The 22467-nt window shown below is 37.2% G+C and overlaps 1 protein-coding gene across 4 annotated transcripts in view; it reads left to right on the top strand.

The window, feature by feature from the left end:
- Positions 1-22157, top strand: part of fam49bb (family with sequence similarity 49 member Bb) — a 75166-nt gene extending 53009 nt beyond the window's left edge. For all 4 annotated transcript variants that reach the window (XM_057824125.1, XM_057824126.1, XM_057824128.1 and 1 more), the window contains one exon: positions 1167-22157. In XM_057824125.1, the coding sequence (XP_057680108.1) occupies positions 1167-1230 (64 nt within the window). In that variant the 3' untranslated portion in view covers positions 1231-22157. The remainder of the gene's footprint in view (positions 1-1166) is intronic.
- The last annotated feature ends 310 nt before the right edge of the window (positions 22158-22467 follow it).

Genomic DNA, 22467 nt, shown 5'->3' with positions numbered 1-22467 from the left:
CTCAAATATTGTCTGGCTCAGTATCGTTTGGGGTAAAAAAAAAAAAATTCAGCCCCTGAAGCCACTTGTACTTAGCAACATAAAATTTGGTGGGCATGTCTATCACGAGTAGACCTACCAAAAAGCCTCAAGAAGCCCTGGTCAAAGAGACACTGGAAAGGCTAGTGTTTGGTTTGAAGCAGCCATTTTTAGGATCTGATATTGTCCGATTGGCTCTGTAAATGCTTTAATAAAAAAATCAGCCCCCGAATCCAGTAGAAAATAGAAACATGAAATTTGGTAGTCAAGTCCATCATGAGTAGATCTACAAAAAAGCCTCAAGAAGCCATGTCCGAGAAGACACTGGAAGTCTTGCAACAATATTATGAATTTGTTATTTTAGGTTTAGGCCATGTCTACACTTAACAAGGTTTTTAAATCCGAGGATCCTGCGTAATACGTCGGGGAAAAAATAATTACGTCTGCTCCAGCACATTTGTAGAAAAAAAAGGGGAAATATAAAATATATATATATATTTGGGAGGTATAAAAAATATATATATTTGGGAGGTAAAAAAAAAAAAAAATTCAGCCCCTGAACCCAGTAGCGCATAGAAACATAACATTTGGTGGACATGTCTATTATGAGTAGATCTACAAAAAACCTCATGAAGTCATGTCCAAAAAGGCTTGGCAAGTCTTGCTAAAATACTGCTAAGTTATCATTTTGGGCTTATTGTACTATTAGCCTAGCAGTGTTTGGGAGGTAAAAAAAAATTCAGCCCCCAAACTTAGTAGCGCATAGAGACATAAAATTTGTTGTACATGTCTATCATGAGTAGATCTACAAAAAAGCCTCAAGAAGTCATGTCTGAAAAGGCACGGCAGGTCTTGCCATAATACTATGAAGTAATCATTTTGAGCTTAGATATTGTTCTATTATCCTAGTAATGTTTGGGAGGTAAAAGAAAAATAAAAATTCAGCCCCCGAACCCAGTAGCGCATAGAAACATAAAATCTGGTGGCCATATCTATAATGAGTAGATCTACAAAAAAGCCTCAGGAAGTCATGTCTGAAAAGACACTGCAAGTCCACCATTTTGGTTTTACGCAGACATTTTATGCTCTTTTTGGCATTTTCCAGGTTTTGTTCAATGATGAACTTTAAAAAAAAAAATTCTTTACAGGTATACGACCAAGCACCTAAATGATGAGTCGACCAACAAGAGCATCAAGCTCATGCTGCAGTAGCGCCGAGCTGTCGTTTCTGCTGCTGACGCCCCGCATCCCAGGGTGCATATGGGTTCTTGGGGTGGGCACCACTTGCCGGCTCAATGCCGGTCCACAGAATGTCGTTTGTTCCCTTTTCTTTTTCTAATAGAAAAAGAAGTGCAACTCCGCCCTTTTTTTTTTTGTAATGCAAAATGCTACTGCCGTCACGACCGTCTTTTTCTGTGCCAAAAAAAGATGTCGCCGAACTTACAATGTGAGCCATGCAAAAATGGCAGCTAATGGAAGCATTGTAGGTTTTTTTTTTTTTTTTTTTAAGAAAAAAGCAAACGTAAAAAAAAGTGTTTTCCCTCTTTTCAAGGGATGGGAGAGAAAAAGTGCTTTGACTTGAACATTTTAAAGAGAAATATATAGAAAAGTATATATTATTTTTGTTTGATTTATTTAATATTGCGTCCTTTGCATGAAAAATGATTTTTTTCCGATTATTTAAAGAGAAAAATCTATTGTGTCAGTTTGTCTGCGCTGTGTGTAAAATGTGTGCTGTTCAAACGGTACTTGTGGCAATGAGATTGAAAAGTACTGTTTTTTTTTTCTTTTTAAAAACCTATTTTTTATATAGTTGATCATTTGTGCGTTACGTCTTCTTTTCAATGTTTTGTATTTTTTTTGCCAACTTTAAAACTGTGATTTGTGCAAAAAAAAAAAAGACAAAATCAAATGCAAAGTGAGTGAGTAAGTCAATGGAGGAATTAAAAGGTCAAAGCTTGTTTTTTTAAGAAGAATTTTTGTGTTTTTGACGTTTTTTATTCGGTCGGTCATTTTTATCTTGGTGGAAATTTGTGGTCAAAGATAGGGTCAGTTGCGCAAGATGATGGGGTTGAGGTTGAACGAAAGTTCATTCGCAGCCACCGTCCCACTTCAAATGGATTGGACGTCTACTAGTGATACACTCCTTGATGGGAATCTGCATCTCAGGCTCGTTGACCTCCATTGACAGCTCTCCACGTCCAATCCATCTCATAACCTTGACTTTCAAACACCCTTCTGCGTACCCACCCCTTCCTAATCCATCAAGCATTTTTCCAGGAAGAAGCTGCTAGGCTTCATCACGTTAACCTTTTCACCGGGCCGAGCTTTCATCCATCACCTTCCTCCCGATGCATTATGCAGACACTTCCCCGTCTGCCGTTTTTCGGTCCGACCACTGATTACCCCAAAAAAAAAAGCGACTTTCAAATAAAACCGCAAGATTCCGCGAAGACGTTTGCTGGTCTCTCCTGGGGGGCGAGACAAGTTGGCTTTTCTCGGAAAGACAACCGTCGCCCCTCTCCCGCGTACAGATGCGGAACCCCCACCTCCCACTTCCTTCTGCGCGTCGGTTTAATCGGCGAGTCTTAGTTAATCAGTCGTGTCAAAAGAGTAACGGCCGGAGGGGGCTCCGGCGGGGGTCCGTTTGTTTGAGAACCCCCGGCAGGAAGTCCGAGTCAGTGAAAGTATTGCCACACTTGACCGACAGTTCCTCTAAACTTTGTCGCTCTTCAAAAAAAACAAAAAAAAAAAACAACTGAATGTTCCTTTTGTTCCGTGGACGTTTTTTGACTCAGGTTTTTATCAATGGTGCATTTAAAATGTGAGTGAAAATAATAAATTGACCCAAAATTTAAAAAAAAAAAAAAAAAAAAAAAGTATAAAAATAGGACATAAAAGTCGTCTAATTTATCTTTCAGTGCCATTGACGGTACTAGACGTCCAATTCCTTTTTGACTGGCAAGGACGAATGAACTAGGGCTGCAGCTATCGAATATTTTAGTAATCGAGTAATCGACTGAAAATTCTATCGATTAATCGAGTAATCGGATAACATTTTTTTTTTTTTTTTAGGTAAAGAGCAATTATAAATATAGATGAGAAAACAAGACATTTCATCTAATATTGAACCATTTTCAGTCATTCAATGACTTTATTTTCGATGTACATTGTTGAAAACAGCCAACAATTGCGTCTCTAATGTGACTTAAAAAAAAAAAAAAAACTGCTTTCACCCAAAAAACTTTTAGATCTTATAAAAAATATATATATTTCTTACCTAAAAATGTAATTACGCTTGATAACACACATTACTTAAAAGTTAGGTGTTTTTCCCACGTGTTTTAATTGAATTTCCACTTGTGTCAAGCTATAAGTTCTAGTTAAGTTTTAAATTATTCTAAACTGTAAGTCATGATAGGATTTTGAGTTTTTGCAGTGTTCAAAATAAATGTTGTGCTGTATTGGAGCACATTAGGCACCAGTAGTACTTGGTGTTTTATCCAGCAATGACTACTGAGCTCAAAATGACAGTTAGCATTATTAAGTTTTTATTTTACACCCTAATCACTCTACAGCACTGTTTTCACAGATTAAATAAAGCCTGTATGTAAGAGTTAGCCACGCATCGACAGTAGTCATAATGAATAGAAACCTAGCCCTCCGCATGGATAACGTTACGTTAGCGAGTGACAGTAACGTTAATCTTATTTATGAGCGCTGAGAAGTGTACTGCTTTAAGATGGCTGCTGTTTTATTAACGCCGCCGAGTCGGTCATTTCACATCTAGTTCTACGTACATGTGATATCTATGACACGCATACAGACGCTACCTGCTACCACGTAGCAACATGCAGGCGTTTTTAGCAACGTCGGCGCCGTTTGTAACGGCTGTCGGCTGCAGTAAGGTATTTTTTTTATTGCGTCTTCCTCTACGCACGTGACGTCAGCGCGTTGTCCCGCATTAAAAGTAGTCCGGGCAAAACGTGATGCTTAGAGCTGGCAAAATTAAACGATTCCCCGGTTGCTCGAGTATTCGTTTCAGCTCTAGAATGAACGTAAATATTTTTTTACTTATTAAATTGAGTAGTATGAGAGACAAAGTACAAACCATAGGCGGAGTTTGACTTTTGGGGCAAGTGGGGCACAACACGGTGATGACCCCGAAAAGCTGTGTCAACAATAAAACAAGAATATTTATAATAATAAGTTGAAAATAAGAATTTTTTGTTTCCCATCATTCTTGAAGGGAATTCTAAATCAGGCTGCTTAGGATAGCTATACCTTTCGCCAAGATCGTCATCCGTTGAATATGGTACGCCCGCCGGTGTCGTGCCAATGTAGTTACCCCCGTCAAAAATTGTATCCCCTGGGCGGAGCCACTGCGCTGCACTGATTTGGTTTATTTCCGTGTTTTGGTGATGTAGTTATCTACGAGGTGCTAGTCACATGATCTGTTTGAAAAATAATTTTGACCAATTATAAAAATATAGGGCTGTCAAACTATTAACATTTTTAATCGAGTTAATTACAGCTTAAAAATTAATCGTAATTAATCGCAATTCAAACCATCTATAAAATATGCCATATTTTTCTGTAAATTATTGTTGGAATGAAAAGACACAAGACTGATATATACATTCAACATACTGTACATAAGTACTGTATTTGTTTATTATAACAATAAATCCACAAGATGGCATTAACATTATTAACATTCTCTTAAAGTGATCCATGGATAGAAAAACTAGTTCTTAAAAGATAAATGTTAGTACAAGTTATAGAAATTTTATATTAAAGCCCCTCTTAATGTTTTCGTTTTATTAAAATTTGTAAAATTTTCAATCAAAAAATAAACTAGTAGCTCACTCCCCAAACCCATAAAATAATTTTGACCCAAGCGCCAGCAGAGGGCGCCAAACAACAAAAAACAAGTAACAAGCGGACATTACACTGCTGTCATTTTAATCTGAGCGAGGCATGTGCGTTAGTTGCATCAAATATTTTAACGTGATTAATTAAAAGAATTAATTACCGCCCGTTAACGTGATAATTTTGACAGCACTATAAAAATATATTTTGTTCATTTCATAAATTTTGTTTTTTGTTTTATTGCTTTACAACTTTTATCGACAATATTTTACCGGAAAATTCTAGGAAAGTCAATTACATGCAATGACACTTTTTGTCCATCGGGGGGGCTGGCCCCCTCTTAAACTCCGCTTATGGTACAAACTGACAGTAAAATACCTCTGTGAAGTTGGCCTCCCATCAGACACAAATACTAGTATATGGCGGAAAACACAGACAAGACTGAAAAGCAGTTTCTGCTCTTTCACCCCTCTTTGAAATAAACTGCTGTATTTTAAGCCAAAAGAACTGTCGTGTTTGATAGAACAATACGTCTATATGCTACCATAGCAGTTTCGTGGCGCATTAAGCCCCCGAACTATTTTTAATTTGCCCGTTTTACCCTGGAGACCCCCGTTTACAGACAGCGCGCAACCACTTTTGTTTCAAACCAGCCATAAAAAGAAGGTAGGTAATTATATTTATTATTCGAAATCTCATTTTTAGCTTAGAATAAATAATTGATGTTTAATACTTAGTTTAAAAAAATGACTTTAAAAAATTATTCACTCCCATATTTTAGACTTTTAAACAAATTACGTGACAATAACAAAAACTACTGTAATTTTCGGAATATAACCCCCCACCCCCCCCACCCCTAATTTTGAATCCTGAAGTTTATAGTCCAGTATGGCTCACTTGTTGATTTATTTGGGTTAATAGGTAACACTTTATCTGACAGCGGCGTCATAAGACTGTCGTTATGATGACACGACATTGGCATTGGCATTAATGAATGCTTATGACAGATGTCATTAAATGTTGGCCGGCAAATTTTGTCAATAATTCCATTTATGTCCAGTCCGGATCTTTTACATCCATTAAAAAGGGAGATAATTTGCTGGATGACACAAAATGACATCTATCATAAGCATTCATTCATGCCCATGACAGTGTCATGTCATAATCATGACGGTCTTATGACAGTCTAATATGGCACCGCTGTCAAATAAAGTGTTACCGATTAATATCTTTTGGTGTAAATATCCCATAATACAGTGAGGACAGCTGTGGCTTGTAGTCTGGTGCGGCTTATCTATGAACAAATGCTGTTTTCGTGTCAAATGTGGTGTGTGGCAGCTTAAAGTCCGAAAGATACGGTTATGACAGAGGGGGAAAAAATGTTTATTTTTTTATTTTTATTTTTTTAATACAACTACAAGCTAAATTTTGCACACAAAAAATACGATGATCCATAAACAATTTCAATATTACTAAACCTTAAAGGGAAGCTTGGACTTGTAGGCTGTAATAAGCCACAATTGTTCTCTTTTACCAAAATATGTTGTTAGAAACGCATAAAATATTGCCATTGATTTAAAAATCTGTAATATTTAGTACATGTTTTGACTTGGGGAGGGCGCCATCTTTTATGGACGCTCGTGGTGATGACGTAGATTGTCAAAGTCACTCGACGAATACTACTGGGTTACTGCAATGGCGTACCGCAAGCAACATTACACGTCACTTCCGCTCATTAATATTCATGACATTAGCTACTGTTGCTAAGTAGGGACAAGCCACCGTTTGTCCCTAATAGGAAATGAATGGAAATCGTGTACGAAGGAGATGTTTACAGAGCTAAACCTACCAATTGTCTCCGAAAATGATGTGCCTGGTGCCAAATTCACTGGCAAAGATGTGGAAGTACATAAAAATGTTCAGTTAGAGATGGCTTGAGTGTCGAAGGCTGAAAAAGACGAAAAAAACGAGCCGACCTAAGCATAGCCTTAGCTTTTTTATCGATGCGACTGACAATGACATTCTCCTGTTTCAACAAGCTATCCTTTACCATCAGCCCTGTTTTTCTTATATATCCTCTGGTTGTCCTACGTCTCTGACCGTTCTTGGGGGTAATTTAGTTAGCTTTGTGTAGCGATCGCAGATGCTACTTAGTGACAGCCAACGAACACTTTTAATTTTTTTCATTGATAACACATCTTAATTCTATAATTTATTTACACTTCCCCCTTACTAAAGTTTTTTTAATATATATATAACAGCAACGGTAACAGTGGCAGTCCGATACCATTGTAATTCTTTTCGGGTCATTCATTGTCAGACAGAAGCAGTACGGCACAACGTTACGCAAAAAAAAATAAGTTAAAAATATAAAGATGGCTTACCTCTTTGTCCTCTGAAAGACCATGCCAACCCAACATAATGTTTACTGCATATGAAATGTGAATGGATTCACCGAGCTGGTGTTAAAAGTCCGCGCAAGTTGATTCGGTCTTCACATTTTTTCCTCCCGAGTTTTTGGTTTCCGTAAATGTATGAAGAAAACATCCTTCATGTGTCATAATGTCTAGAGTCGTTTCTACAAGTTCCAAAAAAGCAATGCGTGATCGGCATGTTCGTTTTTGAAAGATTACCGGAGAAAAGTAGCACAAATTACGTTGTATCTGTGCGAGGGCGGGTCTATAATGTCCCGCTTCGGCTTTACTTCCGCCTTACGATGTGACGTCATGGTCTAAAAATAGCCTGCGTGCGGTACGCCATTCCTTCTACGTGGTGAGACATCCAACTCATTCAGTCATCAGTTAAGTGGCGAGTACTTACTATTTGTGCTTTTATTGAGTCTTTTATTACCTTTTCATTGCCTCAAAATACTTTTTGCATGTGTTTCCCTCTCATACTTTTAAGCATTGTGTTTTCTTGTTGTAGCTTTAATGCAGATTGTTGATCTGTTGACCACATTAATCACATAGCATATTTAAACCACCCTTATTTGATATTACTACGTTTAAGTATTTCTTAAGGCAACTTTAGTATGTTCTGTCTGTATGCAAAACAAGCTATAAGCGCACCGTAGTACTTTGGGTGTCAAATTTGTCTGTTGTAAGACGTTTCGCCGGTGTAGCCCATTTTGGCAGAACTTTGTCCTACTCTCGTCTCGTCTCATCCCGTCTTTCCTGTTCATTTTGCTTTTGCTGCTCGTTTTCTGAAATATCGACAGTGCTATCATGCTCATTAATGTTCCTCTTGATTTCAAATTGAAAGGGTTAAACAGACGACATGTTTATGTCGCTAGAGTTACACTTTGGAAGCCCGGCAGCGGAACCATGTGACGTCAACAACAATGGCGACCTACTGGTTAGACTAATTTTACAAATTGTATAAAAATAAAAACATCAAGAGAGGTTTCAATATCAAATCATTTTAACTCATAATAACCTTTATATTTTATAGTACTACTACAACTACAAAAAGCAAATTTAACTTTGCAAAAAAAAAAAAAAAAAAAACTTCTCTTACTAAACCACAATTACACATATTGCTAATTTCAGTTGAAATATTAACCTCTGCCCAATTAAACAACATTCAAACAGCACATTAACCAAACCACAGATCCTCCTTTTTTCCCCTTTTTTAACTGTCACTCCACCTGCTCCGTTTCTTTATCTATTTTAAATTTTTTATCTGTCGCATTCACAGCTGAATGACTTATTTATAACCATTTTCTAATCTTTAATCAATCGCTACTTTAACCTACTTTTCCCTCCAACACTCGTGAATACTTCCACATTGACAGAACTAACCCTAACCCCGCTCTCGAAATGGCTTGGACGTCTCGCGCTGTCAATGGCGTTGAATAATTTAAACCGGTTACTCTGTGATTGATGTCCTCTTGATGGTCACTTCTACGTCAGATAACCCAATTTGCTCTCTCGCTTTTTAAATTGCTTTTCCAAAAAAAAGCATCCTCTCGTTTGGTTAATGGTGTCGTCCTTGAAGAAGCTCTCTGAAGCACCAATGTCAAGCAAACGGAAGCAGCCTGCAGGTGGAGCAGCAGCATCAACTTTTGAGTGTGATTTGCTGACTGCCAAGAGACAAAAAAGGGCTAAAAAATAGGGAAAATAGCCGATTCAGCTCCTTTGGGAGAAGTGATTCTCCGGTGAGTTCGCTTATGACGGCTGAAAATTGCGCGTGGACAGTCACGCGTCTCCTTGCTTTATGAAATCAAGAGTGAAAGTGTGCACAAATATAAATATACAAGAATGCTAAAATTTACTTAGAACTCCCCACCCCAAAAAATTTTGAAAATATTTTAAAAATTATTTCAACTTATAATAGCACAAAATAAAATGTCAATAAATGATTCAAAGATGTTCAAAATGAAAAAATGTCAAATAAATAATAAAAAATATAACGCAAAAAAAAAGTGAAAATATAGGGCTAACATTAAAAATAGCTAATAAAAATGCACAAATTTTAAGCAAAAAAAAACATTTTAAGAAATAAAGTAGCTACGCATGTGCAAAAAATAAATAAATAAATAAATAAAATAATTTAAAAAATAAATAATGCAAATAAAACAAAAATGAAATGATGAAAAAAAATAATGAAAAGTGTACTTTTAGAAAATGAAAAAATAAGTAAATAATAATTGTAATAAAACCTATTGCTACAAAAAAGTTGTACAAAAATTTTGATTTAAGGACGTACAAAAAATGGAGAAAAGTAAAAATGTCAAATTAGGAATACAATTTAAAAAAAAAACTGCAAAAATTCAATATGCAAAAATATGAGATTAATGTCAAAATACAAATATATCTTCAAAAAAGGAAATGCATACATTTAAAAATGAAAAAAAAAAAGATATTTTAAGAAATATGAAGAAATCTCAAAGAAAAATACAAATATTGAAATAAATGCAAATACAATTCAACAAAAAAATAGGAAAAAATATACAAAAATCATACAAAAAAGTTAAATAAATATATTAAAAAATATGTAATTTATATATATTTATGAAAAGCTAACATCAAAATGGAAAAATATTACACACAAAAAGTGTATAAAATATTTTAAAAAGATATGTAAAACAGTGATTGCCATAAAATACTGTATAACTTGTTTTACACTAAATGATTTAAAATACAACTTCTAATAAATTAATAGTCATCTTTAAAAAAAAAAAAAAAAAAAAAAAACACAAAAAAAACATAATGGAATAAAAAAAGAAAAATTAAGAAAAAATGTGCTTTTAATATGCTGACAACAAAACTATTTAAAAATGGGGAAATACATCTATATAATAATATGAATCTACTAAACATTTGTTTTCCATAAAGGAACAATTTCAGAAATATTTCCACTTTTTATTTTTTGGAACATGTGACAACCCCCTCCCCTGCTCATCATCAGTACTAGCAAGTCGAAGCGTCCCCACACCCTGCCCCCAAATGAATAATGCAGCACACCTCCTCCTCTACGGCGCTGCATGTTTTATTCACAGCAGAGACCTCGGCCGGCTCGCCGTCAAGTCGCCGTCTCCTTGACCCCCCCCCCCCCCCCCAACGGCCATTACCCCAACTCCCCTCCCATTCCTCACCGGTGGTCCCAGCCACAAGTAAATATTAGCATTTAATCCTGCTGCATCCCTCACATGGACATTTACCATGCTACGTTTGTCTCAAAGACATCCAATCCCTTCTGAACAAGTTAGACATCAAGTACCGTCAATGGCTACTAACAAGTATCGCACTGTAAAAGTTGCCAATGCCTGCGAGTCAATTAAAACAACTGAATTTCAGCCTGTTTTGCTGTCACTTTCCAAGTTTTCTTTTATGAGTATTTGAAGACTGAACACATGACTTTCTGGTGCGCTCCATTTGTTTAGACAACAAACGGTGGTCGGAATCCAACAGACGTCATTTGCGCCGCCCGCACGAGCGTCTTACGTTTTGTTTTGCAACAAAGATTTCTCTCGTTACAACTAGCCCACCTGCTAGTAGGTCAAGGTCATGTCTCATTTTTATCTTTTGGATGTTTATCGAATGAACGTCAATGGTAAGCAAGGAGTGAATTGTGCGTTTTGACATCTTTCCTAATAAAGGGCCATTAAAAAGCAGTGTTGGTTTTTGGCAGCCTTTTAATTTTCGTCTTAGTCTTTTGGACGATAATTCTTATTAGTCTTAGTCATCTCGAAACTAAACTTAAGTCTTGTTTTAGTTGACATTAACGAAAAATGTCTTTGTAAATTTTTTTTTTAATTACTCCAGAAATAAATCAATAAAGGTTTCCTGCTATTTCAAATGAACATTGACCGACTAGCACATATTGTAGCCTCTACAAGGACAACGCCAAGTTGGTGATATTACACACTCATCAGTAAAACAGTATGTTATTTTCAAATAATCATAGCCACCTCGATGCCAAGAACAGTATTTAAAAAAAAAAAAAAAAAAAGTTGTCCGAGAGTTTAAGAGGATGCTCGCCATTAGCATAATGCTAATGCTATAAGTTACATTTCGTGTGTGATGATGACTCAGCACAGACTCTTAAAGAGCATATGACACGAGAAAAAAAAGTCTTAAATGGCATTATTATGTGAATTAGAATCATATTTTGAGACGATTCGACTATATACAACAATTTAGCAAAGCACAGATGATGAGAAATTAGTCTTTTAATCTGCCGGTTAGCCACGCCTACCATTGTAGGGCTTTAGCGTCCCCAACAGGTGGATGACGTCAGCGGTAGACTGGGCTCATCGGTTTTACTTTTCAGCCCATTGAGGGGGAATTATTCAGAACGAGGAAAACGCGACGAAGAGAGCGGCAAAATGTCATTGTTTCTGTCTCTACTTCAATATTTTTACAGGATATTCTTTTTATCCAACTATTTTCCCCATTTGCTAAATAAATGGCATGGTCATGACAAATAAGTCTTGTGCTGAATGGAATATGAAATAATAAAAATGCATTTATTCAGGACGACATGGCAAAATTACTCCATAATGGTCAAAACTGTCAACTTCACCTTTACTGTCGCACCTCCCGAACGATATTTTATGACACCTAAATCGGACGTATGTCATTTCCCTCCCAGGCTTCGGAGAATGTAAACAAACCAGAAGGCGTGACAGCTAGCCGACATGCTAACCCGAACCGAGTGATGTTTCGAAGCGGAAAATCACACATAACTAGCCTGGATTATTTGACATGACGACCCGGTTGTCGATTGTCTTCGCGGATCGGCAAACCGCCCGGCGGAGAGCAATTTACAGTTCGTTCTCTGGAAGAGGGTGGCTGGAGTTGTTGTGCAGCTAACGTGCTCCTGCTAATGAGCATTAGGAGAGCTTTTTACATGCCTATCAATGATCAAACGTAAGTAGTCCTTTATTTAAAGGAAGTTTGTAGTGTTTACTTTGTAATCGCTGTATTCGTATTTGACATAATACAAAACAAGATGTTTACTCACTTCCTCGTAAGTCCAATGGTCCCACAGTAAATATCCACGGTGAACGGGAACCTTTGAAAACTCCAAAAAGGCGCATATGCCTCTCCCTCATACGGAATGTTTTTACTGCAGCCGTTTGGCTGGCGTGATGCGAAAAATAAACGTATTAATCCGCAAAATCAGCTGAATCCTTCGTCCTCATACACAACAGTACACTGTAGCGTGAAGAGGACGTTTTCTACCGTACACATCACAGCGCCCTCCTCCTCAATGCAAGACCGAAGCCGGAAGTCACTCATTTTCATGGCGCGGGATTCAAAAAACTAAATAAAAATAGCAATCGCTTCCACACACATCCAAGCGGTCCATATCATTCAGGGGCATAAAATACCGCGTGTATTATGAAATAAACATGCTTTTTCGTGTCACAGGCACTTTAAAGGCTACAGCAACATTGCATATTTTCTCTGGCCAAGATGAAACAAATCTTGCCGTGTGTGCAAGCCTTAAGAGTGGAGAGGACACATGAGTGACACAACCAAACACTGCTACGATGCAGGCTAAGTACGCATAAAATGTCCCAAACATTTTAGTTCTCGCCATTGTTGACGAAAACAACACCGTTAAAAAGCTTTACAAGTCATTAAATTGATTTTGTTAAAATTCAGCATTAAACTAAATGTTCGAGGCATTACAAATTATGTAAACTTGACGGTTAAAAAAAAACGTTTTTTTTACACAATTTATTCGAGTTGTCCGATAAAAACATTGGATAATAAATTATTATTATAGTATTGTGATACCCTATTGAATACTGTGGAAAAATAAGAACAACTTCAACTGAAGTTATGGAAATAGTGCCTATATTGGACTAGAGCCGGGCGGTACACCGAAAATTTACCGTTACCAAAAGTCTACACGATGACTAATGTAATTTTGACCATGTCGGTAAATTCGGTAATTTAATAAAACAAGAAAATGTAGTCTTTTCATCCCGCTTTGACTATGTTCATTCGCCTTTAACACATTTGCTCCCAAAAACGTAAAAATACATTCGATTTTTAATTGTTTCGGTGTCCCAGAGACGTATGTATTAGGGTTGGGAATCTCTGGCATGAAGCCGATTCGATATTTATCTAGATACACAGGTTAAGATTCGATTAAAAAAACAATACATCTTTAAGTCCGAGCGATTGGATACGATTCGATACAGTTTAAGAACGATACGGTTTGATACAGAGTGAAAACAATACGATAGTAAACATTTGTTGTGTGTGTTTGTACAGTATTTTAAACATATAAAAAAGACCACATTTCTAATACAGCAAAATTAAACATTTCATACCAATGTTATGTTTTATTTTTTTGTGAAAAAAAAAAAAAAAAAAAGGCTTACTATATGACCGTCATTTTGTTGGATGGGATTGATAATAAAATAAAACTCCAGTGACAGACAACAATAAAGTGCAGTAATTCAATTACTGTATTTCCTGGTGTTTTGAACACAAGAGGTAAATAATTTAGGTGCAGACTTTCAATGTAAACATCATACAAACAAAAAACATTAATTATATGCAGCAGCTCTAGAAAAAAAAAAAAAAGAATTAAACCTGCTAGTGTTATCATAAATAAATAATAAATTATGCTTTACGGCTGGTATAATTGGGGGAATAAAAACATGGCATTTTAGACAAACAGGTCAATAATCATTACTTTAATCTTATACACAGCAAAGTCATTCATTTATGCCTGTGCTTCCTCATTTTTTATTCCTCAACACTGTCCATATCTTTTTGGAAGGGCAGATTTTTCTTGAGGAAGATCAACTAATCCACATGTTCATGTTTAAGTAGACTGCGTTTCACGGAAACAATATGCCGCCCTTTCCACCATCGTAGTGGGTTCGTTTTCAGGAGTAAAAAGTCACGTTCTGTGCACCGCTGAACACTTCACACAAGCTATGTCCCATGCGAACAGATCTGGCCGCTTTCATCACTTCAAAGTCCGACTTTTGTTTTCCTGGGTGCGTTGAAAATCAATCTCTGCACGTCGCTGGCATCGGTGATCAAACTGTCCATTGTTTTAGCATGTTGCTTCGTTGTCACTACTAGTTTCGTTTTGGGCTGTGAAGAAAACGCTACGGAGCGTGCGTTACAGTGGTTTTGTTAGCTCTCGCGTTGTTATCACACGCCCGTGATGATCGGGTAATGACGGCGACAAGTAGCGGTTCTGCCGAAATGCATGGGAAGTTGAGGCAACCACGACTGTGAGTTCTTGTCCATATTATATCATGCGTGCAGTCTCGATCTAAGTGCGCTGTGTGGTGAATGACACAAGCGCAGCATGTGAAGTAAAAGCTAAATTATTGTCATTTTAAGCAATGCATTGAACTAGACATTAGAAGCCGATTGTTGTGCTCGCGATAGCCGAATTCTATCTCTACTATCGGTTCATCGAATATTTAATGGCTAATTACTGTCGAATGGTAACTTTACTATCGATACAGCTGTATCTCTCACCTGTAAAACCAGATATCCGGTCGTATCGGTTTATTGTTCTCAAGCTTAGTATTTATACTCGGGCTGTCAAACGATTAAAATTTTTAATCGAGTTAATTACAGCTTAAAAATTAATTAATCGTAATTAATCGCAATTAATCGCAATTCAAACCATCTATAAAATATGCCATATTTTTCTGTAAATTATTTTTGGAATGGAAAGAAAAGACAAGATGGATATATACATTCAACATACGGTACATAAGGACTGTATTTGTTTATTATAATAATAAATCAACAAGATGGCATTAACATTATTAACATTCTGTTAAAGCGATCCATGGATAGAAAGACTTGTAGTTCTTAAAAGAAAAATTTTAGTACAATTTATAGAAATTTTATATCAAAACCCCTCTTAATGTTTTCGTTTTAATGAAATTTGTAAAATTTTCAATAAAAAAATAAACTAGTAGCCCGCCATTGTTGACGTCAATAATTACTTACACAATGCTGATGGGTGGCTGAAGCCTATTAAATCAGACGCACCCAAGCGCCAGCAGAAGGCGGCAAAATTCCATAAAACACAATTAACAAGTGGTGTTTCACTGTACCGTCATTTAAATCTGTTTGAGCGGGTAATCTGCGTTAATTGCGTCAAATATTTTAACGTGATTAATTAAAAAAATTAACGCCCGTTAATGCGATAATTTTGACAGCCCTAATTTATACATCTTTTACGTTTAGTTTTTTTTACAAGAGACATCTCTGGGTTCTGATTCAATTTAGCTCCAAAGCACAAAGCTCAAAATCCATTTTAAAGCAATAAAACTGGCCACTGGATGGCAGTAGCGCATTTGGTAAGACCCGCAACCTGATTCAACGGCAACGAACGGCCGGGGCGCTGGCGGAAGACGACTGAATGGAAAACAACCGAGAGGACGCCCGGGATGCCAGGCGCTGGACGACCGAGCAGAACGACCTGGACCACCAGTGCAGCGGATGATGCCAATGAGTCCGTGCTGCTCGCCGAGCAGACCCAGCAGAGACTCAAAATAATCCATCTTTATGAGACAGGCGGCGATGAGGGAAAAGTTTACCCGGCTGTCGCAGCTACAACAGGGTCATTCATCTCTGTTACTTATGTGTAAATAAATTGTTACTTTGCTATCAAAAGCTCTATTTGTCTTGTTGTTTATGTTATTTTGTAAAAGGAAAACATTCAGATGTTTGGGATATAACTTAAGCAAAAAATAGCTGTGTTAAAGTCAGTCATGTTTGAAATGTATGCTTTCACAAAAAGCTCAAGTTCTGTTTTTTCATCAGAAATTGCTCAAACTAAGCTATTTTCTAATGCTGATTTCTAAAGAATGGAAAAAGATATGAACTTAATTTTTTTCCTGCTGAAAGAAGAGAGTCTAAGCTTTCTTTTGGTGGGTTCCATGTTTATATAGCAATAGAACAGAATTTTCTGTGGGCCTTGCAAAATCAGTCAAAATCCAGTAAAACGGCCGGGAGCGAAGGGGGTTGCACCGGTGAAAATGGCTGGGAGTGAATGAGTTAATTCACTGATACAAAGTATCACGATATATCACCATTTCGATATTTTGTCACACCCGTAGTAAAAACCCTGTTATATTTCTTGTTGTCATTTTCTCCACTGTTCACTCGTGTCCGAAAAGTGACCTTTTGTTTCGGGACTTGGTCAAGTTGCGCATGTTCCTGTCACGTTTGACTGCGTGCGTGATTGAGGAGTTGAAAAGGAACAAGCGCTTTTACCTCTAAACCTTCCTTCCGCCGGTGGAAAGCAGCCAGGAAAAGCTCCAACGACAAGCGGAGCGTTAAGCGCTCCTCTCTCGACCCGCGGAATCGTCCGTCGTTTCTGTCCTCAACTGTCGGCGCGCTAATCTGAGGAGATAGCGGCAAACTGTCGTTGCGCTGCGCCACTCTGATAATAAGGTGCTTTCGAGCCGCTGCGAACAAACTGATACCACCTCTTTTGTTTTTTAGACGCTCGCTTTAAGGGTTTTAAATGATTTTGGAGAAATCATTCAAATTTAATAGAAAATGAAAAACTGTCAGTTACAACCTAATTTATAGTTACGCAACGAAAATAATGCCTAAAAACTGGTACTAAAAGCAAAATTGAAAATAAAAAATTCACGACAAATGTCCAAAGATTTTCAACAAAATATAGTTTAACAAATGTTAGCTTATATATATTAAAAAATACAATAATGTAATAGAACTTCTATAACTGAATAATTTTATTTTCATTTTTAATAATAGTATTATTACCAATAAAATTCCACTAAAACCACAAGTAAAATTGCAAAAAATACAAAAAAGTTTGGAAAAATTATTTGACAATTAAGGGTTTTGAATGATTCGGTAAAAATTTTCAAATGGTTTCAATTACTGTTTCATATTTTTAATAATTGGGGAACTAATAAACAGCAGAAATTCAATATACGAAAATATAAAATACTAAAAATAATTTTAAAAATTCATTCATTTGAACCAAAAATAATCAATGTAAAAACATTGTAAGGGATCAAGAATAAGTACCTATGCGTGTGTAAGAATTTTAAAAAATGCTAGAAAGTCACGATGAAAAATAATAAAATTCTTCTTAAAAAAAAATATATATATATATATATATGCAAAAATTATACAATAAAAGATGATTATATAATTTAATCCATTAAAAGTATTTGACAACCTATAGTTCCGCCGTTAAAATAATGCCTAAAAAAAAAAAAAAAAAAAGGTATTCAAACATAAAAGTGCTAAAACCTCAACGGAAAAATTCATGACAAATGTCCTCAAAATATATTTGAATAAATGTTAGAATATGTATATTTACTTCAAATGTATGCAAAAATACAAAATCCTAATCTCCAGTAAAAGTACAGAAATACAAAAAAAGTTTGATTAAAAAAAACAACTGAAATTCAAGTTCAAATTAATAATGATGATGAAGGGTTTTGGAATGATTTGGTAAAAATGTCAAATGGAAGAAAAGATTCAGTTACCGTAATTGTCAGACTATAAGGCGCCACCCACCAAATTTGACACGAAAAAGGCATTTGTTCATAGATAAGCCACACCAGACTATAAGCCGCAGCTGTCCTCACAGTATTATCGGATATTTACACCAAAAGATATTATCCGGTAACACTATTTGCCAGCGGCATCATAAGACTGTTATGACACCATAAGAGCCACTATGAAGCTTTGAACCAATTGGCTGCAAAAATTCATTGCTTCAAGAAGCTTCATTTGGCCATCACTGCTCCCTTGGAGGAGACGTTCAACCTCTGCTGCCACTTGTTGTCAACGCTGTTGATGCCCAACATGCCTCCTAGCATGCACTGCAGTGCTACAGATGTAAATAACCATCAAAATCCATGTTCTGTGCTAATTATTTCTTCAGTTACTGTTCCAGTTGTTTCATTAGTTGCTAGTTATGGTATTTGGTAACACTTTATTTGACAGTGGCGCCATATGACTGTCATTAGACAATCATTATTATGACATGACACTGTTATGAGCATTGATGAATGCTTATGATGATGATTTTGTGTCATCCGGTAAATTATCTCACTTTTGAAAAGATGTAAAAGATCCGAGCTGGACATAAATGGAGTTCATGACAAAATTTGCCAGGTGACACTTAATTGACATCTGTCGTAAGAATTCATTAATGCCCATGACAGTGTCATGTCGTAATTATGAGTTTTATGATGCCGCTGTCAAATAAAGTGTTACCTATTTAGCAAAATAAATCAACGAAAGCCGCACTGGACTCTAAGCCGCAGGATTGAAAATGAGGAGTTTATAGTCCAAAAATGACGGTACTGTTTTAATCAAAAGTATGTGACGCCATTAAAATAATACCTAAACACACTCAACTAAAATGTTAAGGTGTTCAAATCATAAAACTGCGAATAACTCAACCCCACAAAAATTTAAGATTAAAAAAAAAAAAATCATGACAAATGTCCTCAAACTATATAAGAATATACTAGTATACACTCAACGGCCACTTTATTAGATACACCTGTCCAACTGCTCGTTAACACTTAATTTCTAATCAGCCAATCACATGGCGGCAACTCAGTGCATTTAGGCATGTAGACATGGTTTTAAGACAATCTCCTGCAGTTCAAACCGAGCATCAGTACGGGGAAGAAAGGAGATTTGAGTGACTTTGAACGTGGCATGGTTGTTGGTGCCAGAAAGGCTGGTCTGAGTATTTCAGAAACTGCTGATCTCCTGGGATTTTCACGCACAACCATATCTAGGGTTTACAGAGAATGGTCCGAAAAAGAAAAAATATCCAGTGAGCATCAGTTCTGTGGGCGGAAATGCCTTGTTGATGCCAGAGGTCAGAGAATGGCCAGACTGGTTCGAGCTGATAGAAAGGCAACAGTGACTCAAATAACCACCTGTTATAACTAAGGTCGGCAGAAGAGCATCTCCAAACGCACAGTACATTGAACTTTAAGGCAGATGGGCTACAGCAGCAGAAGACCACGGCGGTTGCCACTCCTTTCAACTAAGAACAGGAAACTGAAGCTACAATTTGCACAAGCTCATCGAAATTGGACAATAGAAGATTGGAAAAACGTTGCCTGGTCTGATGAGTCTCAATTTCTGCTGCGACATTCGGAGGGTAGGGTCAGAATTTGGCGTCAACAACATGAAAGCATGGATCCATCCTGCCTTGTATCAACGGTTCAGGCTGGTGGTGCTGGTGTAATGGTGTGGGGAATATTTTCTTGGCACTCTTTGGGCCCCTTGGTATCAATTGAGCATCGTTGGAACGCCACAGCCTACCTGAATATTGTTGCTGACCATGTCCATCCCTTTATGACCTCAATGTACCCAACTTCTGATGGCTACTTTCAGCAGGATAATGCGCCATGTCGTAAAGCTGAAATCATCAGACTGGTTTCTTGAACATGACAATGAGTTCACTGTATTCAAATGGCCTCCACAGTCACCAGATCTCAATCCAATAGAGCATCTTTGGGATGTGGTGGAACGGGAGATTGGCATCATGGATGTGCAGCCGACAAGTCTGCACCAATTGTGTGATGCCATCATGTCAATATGGACCAAACTCTCTGAGGAATGCTTCCAGCACCTTGTTGAAGAATTGAGGCAGTTCTGAAGGCAAAAGGAGGTCCAACCCGTTACTAGCATGGTGTACAAAATAAAGTGGCCGGTGAGTTTATATTTCAAGTATATGCAAAAATACAAACAAAAACGCTAAAATCCAATTCCAGTGAAACCATAAGTGCAAAAATACTGATTAAAAAGGATTGAAAAATATTATTAATCATTTAATAATTATTAAATTAATAATGAACAAATATTATTTTGCTGCCACCCTCGTTCAAATGGATTGGGCATCAATCGCTGTTGACGACAATGGCATTAAATGGGTTTTTTAATTTAAATTTTCTACTTTCCAACTAAACAAACTCCGAAAAAAAAAGGTTTTGGCCACAAGGACGCCTGCTAGTACTCTCCACTCCTCTTTTAGCCGCGTTGCTAGGATACGGTGCGTGCGTTGGACAAGGCGCACCTGTCCGCCTTCACAAACGGAAGTAAAAAAAAAAAAAAAAAAAAAAGCCATTTGGCTCGCTTGAGTTGGGTTAACTCTTCCAGAATGAACATTTTATTCTCTGCACGGTAAGTATTGTCAGCACAGCGTGATGGAATCAATAAAGGACGTCGAGGACAAAAAGTCCAGCACGCTATTGGAGACGGGGGGGAATCACGGAAGGTCAAAAGAAATTAGAAAATCTGCTTCAATATCAGAAGACGGAGTTGGCGAGGCTCCAACCAGAACTTGCCGATTTGCACCCTGGGAAATTTAGGGGCTCCCCGGACGTGCGGAGGAACGCCAAGTGCTAAAATTAACAGCGCTGGCTTAAGAACGTTGTCATGAATATGAATGAAGGCGAGTGACCCAGTGGCCTGTTTACACTCACACGACGAATCCAGAAAAGTTTTTCAGGTCAAAAAAAGATGAGTGTCATTTCCGGACTATAAGCCGCGACATTTTCCCTCCACTTTGAATTCTGTGGCTAATCGATGGATTTTTACAAGCGGATGAGCTCTATATGTTGAGTAGGGTTGTTGAAACTATCAGTTGCGGAACAAACGTGAACAGGGCCTGGGTGCGATCAGTGTAAACTGACCCCCTGAGTGGACTATCCAACGAGGGGAATGCTAGTTGACAATTATTTGCGGGCTCCTTAAAATTGATTGTACGATGCGGTGGAAATTTTTTGCGGGCCCCTCCAGATGACACACACTATATTACATCATTGCATACATATTACCGTATTGACCCGAATATAAGACTGTGTTTTTTGCATTGAAATAAGACTGAAAAAGTGGGGGTCGTCTTATATTCGGGGTCTAGACATTATCCCTATTCACGACGCTAGATGGCGCCAGATATCATTGAAGCAAATGCTGAACTTGAGGAGTAATTTTCTGTCATGACCAGTGTTGGTAATAACGGCGTTAGAATATAACGGCGTTATTTTTTTCAGTAATCAGTAATCTAATTAATTACTTTTCTTATCTTGGCAACGCCGTTACCGTTACTGAGGCGGGAAAGGCGTGCGTTACTATGCGTTACTAAGTTGGTTGAATAAAAAAAGTCTGAGAGAAACGGACTCACGGTGACGAGAGAGCAGAGCAGGAGTGGGGAAGACGCCGTTGCAACCGCGATGCTAGGTGGCTCCAGTAATACCTGACTGTAGCCATAGCCGACAAACTACGCCCACATGACACGGTAGATATCATATTATAGAACTAGATGCAAATGACAGACACAGCTGCATTGGCAACATGTTTTAAGGACTACATGCGTTAGTAAACAGCCGCCATCTTAAAGCAGTACACCTCTCAGGAAGGCTCTAATGTAGAAATCCTTCCTAGCGGACCTAAGTAACTTTTTTTTTTTTAATCTAAAATGCTCCTAAATCGGCAAAATCTTAACTTAAATCAATCTTTAAATGATGAAACAGTTTTAAAACTTACACATGTTTAAAGTAGACAGAAGGGAACTAATGCAATTCATTCATTCATTTTCCATGCCACTTTTCAACAGGAGCAATTTTAACAACTTTAACGTTTGATTCACAACTTTAAATGACTTCCACACATAACAAAGGTTACTGTCTAGTTATCGCAATACCCTTGTGTCTAGTTAAATGGAGGGTAAAGAATTGGGCTATGGCCAATTGTCCCCCAAACCCTTTAAACTTCACATTGCGTGACCTGTTTTTTTTTTTTTTTTTTTTTGGGGGGGGGTTGAGAAAAAAAAAGAAAAGAAAAAAGAAAATTATCACTAGTTACTTTGCCAAGTAACTAATTACTCTTACATTCAGGTAACTGAGTTACTAACGCAATTACTTTTTGAGAGAAGTAATTTGTAACTGTAATTAATTACTTTTTTAAAGTAAAATTAACAACACTGGTCATGACAGATCTCAGCTACTCTCAAGTTTAACCAGTTTGCATTATTTTATTGCAATGTTTTTCTTGTTTCAAGACTGAACTCGTCTAAGTATCCTTGAGCAAGATACTGAACCCCACGTTGCTCCTG

The sequence above is a fragment of the Corythoichthys intestinalis genome, chromosome 20 (assembly GCF_030265065.1).
Source record: "Corythoichthys intestinalis isolate RoL2023-P3 chromosome 20, ASM3026506v1, whole genome shotgun sequence".
NCBI lineage: Eukaryota > Metazoa > Chordata > Actinopteri > Syngnathiformes > Syngnathidae > Corythoichthys > Corythoichthys intestinalis.
The sequence above is the reverse complement of the archived record's forward strand: the minus strand, read 5'-3'. Positions and strand labels throughout refer to the sequence as shown.